Genomic DNA, 7,399 nt, shown 5'->3' with positions numbered 1-7,399 from the left:
CCTGAGCCTGGTTCTGCCGGAGGTTTCTGCCCGTTTAAAGGCAGTTTTTCCTCCCCACTGTCGCCTAGTGCTTGCTCAGAGGGGATTGTTGGGGTTTCTCTCCTCTGCCTTGTTTCTTTATTTACTTGTTAACTTTTTGCTCTTACTTCATTTAACCTTGTTTCTTTATTTGCCTGTTAACTTTTTGTTCTTACCTCATTTAACCTTGTTTCTTTATTTACTTGTTAACTTTTTGCTCTTACTTCATTTAACCTTGTTTCTTTATTTGCTTGTTAACTTTTTGTTCTTACCTCATTTAACCTTGTTTCGTTATTTACTTGTTAACTTTTTGTTCTTACCTCATTTAACCTTGTTTCTTTATTTGCTTGTTAACTTTTTGTTCTTACCTCATTTAACCTTGTTTCTTTATTTACTTGTTAACTTTTTGCTCTTACTTCATTTAACCTTGTTTCTTTATTTGCTTGTTAACTTTTTGTTCTTACCTCATTTAACCTTGTTTCGTTATTTACTTGCTTGTTTAACTTTTTTTTCAACTTATCTAACAAAATAAAACAGTTGAATTTATCCTTTGAGTATTGTTCATCTAATCTTTACAGAGTTTTTCCAAAACACTTTCAAACATTCAGATCTGTCTTTCATTTTCTTCTTGAAACCTCATGAACGGTGACCTAAAAACTCTGGAACATGGTTTGAAACACTGAAATTGTTTCAGCTGAAACTGGCAAAGTCATACGTGCGTGTGTGTGTGTCACAGGTGATATGGTGTCACTAGTCCGGTCATCATGTTTAGGCTCATTCACGCCAAAATGATTTAGGCTAAATCTTTAAAACAGTGTCATTGCACACACTTTTCAATCACACAAATGCAGGATTAACTATTTGCAGTATCTTATCTGATTTATTATGAGAATGTCATGCCTGATCATTTGTACCCACACCATCAAAAATGGGGGCAAAAGGGAGGAGATCGCGTTTAATCGATTATAACACGAGGTCAGAAATATAAGTGCTGACATGAGTAGTGTCCACAGAAACCTCTGAGTCTCAGCTAAAAGCTCATGTAAACCATTTCTACAAACACCAAACAAAGCAAAGACACCAAACAGTTAAAAGAGCAGTTACGTCACCATGAATCTGTGGACAGGTAATATCCATATTTTGATTTATGATGTTCTGGAGTTAAATGGGAACCAAAGCATATTTTCAAAGGTGTTATATGCTATAAAATACTTTGAAAAATTAGGTGAGGGAAATGAAAAAGACATTTTTCTATGTTTGAGTCACAGTAACTTTGACATAGTAACATCTGCAGTAATATTTACAGCTCTGATGACATCTCACCAGCGTTAGCTTTATTTTGACACCAAGACTGTTTACACAGAGTTTGTAATTGCAGAGAAATACATTTATTTTGGTCATTTCATTTTGGAGCAGGAAGCTCACCCTTCTTGTTATACCCTTTAGATGAATACTGAGTTTTTTAATTAAATACATATTCTTTAAATAATGTTCCCTTTTATAAAAAGTAGGATCATTAAAAAAACAAAACATTTATTATAGCTCTGTCACGCAGAAAAAAGCTGTCTTTTTTCTGTGGTCTGTTATATAACATTAGGGGTGTTCGTGGCAATTAACTTTTTAATCGACTAAGCAGGTCAAGTAAGAAACACTTAAATATTAAGTTAAATTTGAAAACTGTTTAAAAAATATATATATATCCCCATTCCACATTCCAGAATGTCATGTGACAACCTGATTGGCTTAGGAGTGATGATGTCACAAGGAAGTTTTTCCTTAAATAGGGGTGACAAACAGCAATTTTTAGTTCGTTACTTCGCAGCCTTCGTGTTCGCAGCTTTCAAACGTTCACTACAGAAACATTCGGAAACCTCTCAGAGTCATCGGATACAAACGCCAGCATGTATCCAAGATTACGGCAACCGAGACAAAACGATTACGCCGCCTCTCCTTCCTTGCGTGGCCGGCCAACTTCTCCAAATGGCCTCTTATCCACCCAAAGGGCATTACAGGAGAGTAGGAGTGAAAACAACCATCTCCAGAACAAAATTCAACAACTTGAAAAAGAAAAAGTTCACCTGGAGAAGAAGTGCTTACAAATGGAAGCACAAAACAAACACCTGGAAGAAACACTACAGCGCCAGCCCGACATCAACATTATTAATGAGGGCTGGGGGATCAAGTTTGCTCAAGCCAGAGAGCAGATTGTATTCCTCATCAAAGAAAACAAGCAAAAGAGCGCTGAAGTGAAAGAAATGTCCGAGCAGCTTCAAGGCAGGAAAGCCACGATTGATAAGCTAGAGTGGGATCTCCAATACATGGACCAACAGAATCACCTGCTCCAAAGAAAGCTTGATGAAGCTGAAGAAAAAAATAAAGACCTTCTTCAAGAGAAGGAGCAACAGCAAGAAAGACTGTCAGAAGAAAAGTGCACTATCAAGGACTTTGAGAGTAAAAATCAAAAGTTGCAAGGATTCTGTAATGAACTGAAGGTCAAAACAAGTGAGCTGCAGGGAGAAAAGGAAACTCTGGAAAAACGATGCTCACAGATGCAGAAAAGGATCGATCAAATGGCCAAAAACAACTCAGAGCTCATTAAGGGGATATTGTTGGAATTCAACAACTTGAAGCGGGAAAACACAGAAATGCAGGCGCAAAAGCAAAAGCAAGACAAAATGCATGAAGACCTGCAGTGTACGCTCCGCGACACCCAGAAAAGAAATGAGCAGCTAGAAGGCCTGCACAAAGAAGATCAAGTGAGAAATGCAGACCTGCAGAAGGCAAAGCTGACACAGGAGGCAACATCCAAAGAGCTCAAAGAACAGCTTGAAGAAACACGAGCAACATTAGAACAGGTGGAACAAACATGCAAGAAACTTGAGGAGCAAAACACCGAAACCATCCATGAGTTGAGAACCCTCATCCTGGAGAAAAAGGGGCTCGTGGAAAAGTCCATGAAAAAGAAGAAAAGATTCTTCAGCTTTTTCCGGAAGAGGGACAATACTGCTTCTTCAACTGATGTAGCCTCGTCTTGCTCCACCTCTGTTCACCCCCCCAACCAGTCCCGGCAGTTGACTGCCCCCTCCTGAGCCTGGTTCTGCCGGAGGTTTCTGCCCGTTTAAAGGCAGTTTTTCCTCCCCACTGTCGCCTAGTGCTTGCTCAGAGGGGATTGTTGGGGTTTCTCTCCTCTGCCTTGTTTCTTTATTTACTTGTTAACTTTTTGCTCTTACTTCATTTAACCTTGTTTCTTTATTTGCCTGTTAACTTTTTGTTCTTACCTCATTTAACCTTGTTTCTTTATTTACTTGTTAACTTTTTGCTCTTACTTCATTTAACCTTGTTTCTTTATTTGCTTGTTAACTTTTTGTTCTTACCTCATTTAACCTTGTTTCGTTATTTACTTGTTAACTTTTTGTTCTTACCTCATTTAACCTTGTTTCTTTATTTGCTTGTTAACTTTTTGTTCTTACCTCATTTAACCTTGTTTCTTTATTTACTTGTTAACTTTTTGCTCTTACTTCATTTAACCTTGTTTCTTTATTTGCTTGTTAACTTTTTGTTCTTACCTCATTTAACCTTGTTTCGTTATTTACTTGCTTGTTTAACTTTTTTTTCAACTTATCTAACAAAATAAAACAGTTGAATTTATCCTTTGAGTATTGTTCATCTAATCTTTACAGAGTTTTTCCAAAACACTTTCAAACATTCAGATCTGTCTTTCATTTTCTTCTTGAAACCTCATGAACGGTGACCTAAAAACTCTGGAACATGGTTTGAAACACTGAAATTGTTTCAGCTGAAACTGGCAAAGTCATACGTGCGTGTGTGTGTGTCACAGGTGATATGGTGTCACTAGTCCGGTCATCATGTTTAGGCTCATTCACGCCAAAATGATTTAGGCTAAATCTTTAAAACAGTGTCATTGCACACACTTTTCAATCACACAAATGCAGGATTAACTATTTGCAGTATCTTATCTGATTTATTATGAGAATGTCATGCCTGATCATTTGTACCCACACCATCAAAAATGGGGGCAAAAGGGAGGAGATCGCGTTTAATCGATTATAACACGAGGTCAGAAATATAAGTGCTGACATGAGTAGTGTCCACAGAAACCTCTGAGTCTCAGCTAAAAGCTCATGTAAACCATTTCTACAAACACCAAACAAAGCAAAGACACCAAACAGTTAAAAGAGCAGTTACGTCACCATGAATCTGTGGACAGGTAATATCCATATTTTGATTTATGATGTTCTGGAGTTAAATGGGAACCAAAGCATATTTTCAAAGGTGTTATATGCTATAAAATACTTTGAAAAATTAGGTGAGGGAAATGAAAAAGACATTTTTCTATGTTTGAGTCACAGTAACTTTGACATAGTAACATCTGCAGTAATATTTACAGCTCTGATGACATCTCACCAGCGTTAGCTTTATTTTGACACCAAGACTGTTTACACAGAGTTTGTAATTGCAGAGAAATACATTTATTTTGGTCATTTCATTTTGGAGCAGGAAGCTCACCCTTCTTGTTATACCCTTTAGATGAATACTGAGTTTTTTAATTAAATACATATTCTTTAAATAATGTTCCCTTTTATAAAAAGTAGGATCATTAAAAAAACAAAACATTTATTATAGCTCTGTCACGCAGAAAAAAGCTGTCTTTTTTCTGTGGACTGTTATATAACATTAGGGGTGTTCGTGGCAATTAACTTTTTAATCGACTAAGCAGGTCAAGTAAGAAACACTTAAATATTAAGTTAAATTTGAAAACTGTTTAAAAAATATATATATATCCCCATTCCACATTCCAGAATGTCATGTGACAACCTGATTGGCTTAGGAGTGATGATGTCACAAGGAAGTTTTTCCTTAAATAGGGGTGACAAACAGCAATTTTTAGTTCGTTACTTCGCAGCCTTCGTGTTCGCAGCTTTCAAACGTTCACTACAGAAACATTCGGAAACCTCTCAGAGTCATCGGATACAAACGCCAGCATGTATCCAAGATTACGGCAACCGAGACAAAACGATTACGCCGCCTCTCCTTCCTTGCGTGGCCGGCCAACTTCTCCAAATGGCCTCTTATCCACCCAAAGGGCATTACAGGAGAGTAGGAGTGAAAACAACCATCTCCAGAACAAAATTCAACAACTTGAAAAAGAAAAAGTTCACCTGGAGAAGAAGTGCTTACAAATGGAAGCACAAAACAAACACCTGGAAGAAACACTACAGCGCCAGCCCGACATCAACATTATTAATGAGGGCTGGGGGATCAAGTTTGCTCAAGCCAGAGAGCAGATTGTATTCCTCATCAAAGAAAACAAGCAAAAGAGCGCTGAAGTGAAAGAAATGTCCGAGCAGCTTCAAGGCAGGAAAGCCACGATTGATAAGCTAGAGTGGGATCTCCAATACATGGACCAACAGAATCACCTGCTCCAAAGAAAGCTTGATGAAGCTGAAGAAAAAAATAAAGACCTTCTTCAAGAGAAGGAGCAACAGCAAGAAAGACTGTCAGAAGAAAAGTGCACTATCAAGGACTTTGAGAGTAAAAATCAAAAGTTGCAAGGATTCTGTAATGAACTGAAGGTCAAAACAAGTGAGCTGCAGGGAGAAAAGGAAACTCTGGAAAAACGATGCTCACAGATGCAGAAAAGGATCGATCAAATGGCCAAAAACAACTCAGAGCTCATTAAGGGGATATTGTTGGAATTCAACAACTTGAAGCGGGAAAACACAGAAATGCAGGCGCAAAAGCAAAAGCAAGACAAAATGCATGAAGACCTGCAGTGTACGCTCCGCGACACCCAGAAAAGAAATGAGCAGCTAGAAGGCCTGCACAAAGAAGATCAAGTGAGAAATGCAGACCTGCAGAAGGCAAAGCTGACACAGGAGGCAACATCCAAAGAGCTCAAAGAACAGCTTGAAGAAACACGAGCAACATTAGAACAGGTGGAACAAACATGCAAGAAACTTGAGGAGCAAAACACCGAAACCATCCATGAGTTGAGAACCCTCATCCTGGAGAAAAAGGGGCTCGTGGAAAAGTCCATGAAAAAGAAGAGAAGATTCTTCAGCTTTTTCCGGAAGAGGGACAATACTGCTTCTTCAACTGATGTAGCCTCGTCTTGCTCCACCTCTGTTCACCCCCCCAACCAGTCCCGGCAGTTGACTGCCCCCTCCTGAGCCTGGTTCTGCCGGAGGTTTCTGCCCGTTTAAAGGCAGTTTTTCCTCCCCACTGTCGCCTAGTGCTTGCTCAGAGGGGATTGTTGGGGTTTCTCTCCTCTGCCTTGTTTCTTTATTTACTTGTTAACTTTTTGCTCTTACTTCATTTAACCTTGTTTCTTTATTTGCTTGTTAACTTTTTGTTCTTACCTCATTTAACCTTGTTTCGTTATTTACTTGTTAACTTTTTGTTCTTACCTCATTTAACCTTGTTTCTTTATTTGCTTGTTAACTTTTTGTTCTTACCTCATTTAACCTTGTTTCTTTATTTACTTGTTAACTTTTTGCTCTTACTTCATTTAACCTTGTTTCTTTATTTGCTTGTTAACTTTTTGTTCTTACCTCATTTAACCTTGTTTCGTTATTTACTTGTTAACTTTTTGTTCTTACCTCATTTAACCTTGTTTCTTTATTTGCTTGTTAACTTTTTGTTCTTACCTCATTTAACCTTGTTTCTTTATTTACTTGTTAACTTTTTGCTCTTACTTCATTTAACCTTGTTTCTTTATTTGCTTGTTAACTTTTTGTTCTTACCTCATTTAACCTTGTTTCGTTATTTACTTGCTTGTTTAACTTTTTTTTCAACTTATCTAACAAAATAAAACAGTTGAATTTATCCTTTGAGTATTGTTCATCTAATCTTTACAGAGTTTTTCCAAAACACTTTCAAACATTCAGATCTGTCTTTCATTTTCTTCTTGAAACCTCATGAACGGTGACCTAAAAACTCTGGAACATGGTTTGAAACACTGAAATTGTTTCAGCTGAAACTGGCAAAGTCATACGTGCGTGTGTGTGTGTCACAGGTGATATGGTGTCACTAGTCCGGTCATCATGTTTAGGCTCATTCACGCCAAAATGATTTAGGCTAAATCTTTAAAACAGTGTCATTGCACACACTTTTCAATCACACAAATGCAGGATTAACTATTTGCAGTATCTTATCTGATTTATTATGAGAATGTCATGCCTGATCATTTGTACCCACACCATCAAAAATGGGGGCAAAAGGGAGGAGATCGCGTTTAATCGATTATAACACGAGGTCAGAAATATAAGTGCTGACATGAGTAGTGTCCACAGAAACCTCTGAGTCTCAGCTAAAAGCTCATGTAAACCATTTCTACAAACACCAAACAAAGCAAAGACAC

General features: G+C 37.7%; 1 protein-coding gene across 1 annotated transcript; it reads left to right on the top strand.

The window, feature by feature from the left end:
• Positions 1-4,923: 4,923 nt before the first annotated feature.
• On the top strand, positions 4,924-6,708 carry LOC146715367 (uncharacterized). The gene has a single exon (XM_085451782.1). It carries the CDS (start codon positions 5,022-5,024, stop codon positions 6,207-6,209), a length of 1,188 nt encoding a protein of 395 aa, XP_085307908.1. The 5' UTR covers positions 4,924-5,021; the 3' UTR covers positions 6,210-6,708.
• The last annotated feature ends 691 nt before the right edge of the window (positions 6,709-7,399 follow it).

This window comes from Copadichromis virginalis, linkage group LG3 (assembly GCF_057382275.1).
Source record: "Copadichromis virginalis isolate Kocher_CV1m ecotype Utaka linkage group LG3, C_Virginalis_male_GT1.1, whole genome shotgun sequence".
In the NCBI taxonomy this organism is placed as follows: domain Eukaryota; kingdom Metazoa; phylum Chordata; class Actinopteri; order Cichliformes; family Cichlidae; genus Copadichromis; species Copadichromis virginalis.
This window is presented reverse-complemented; position numbering and strand designations above follow the sequence as displayed.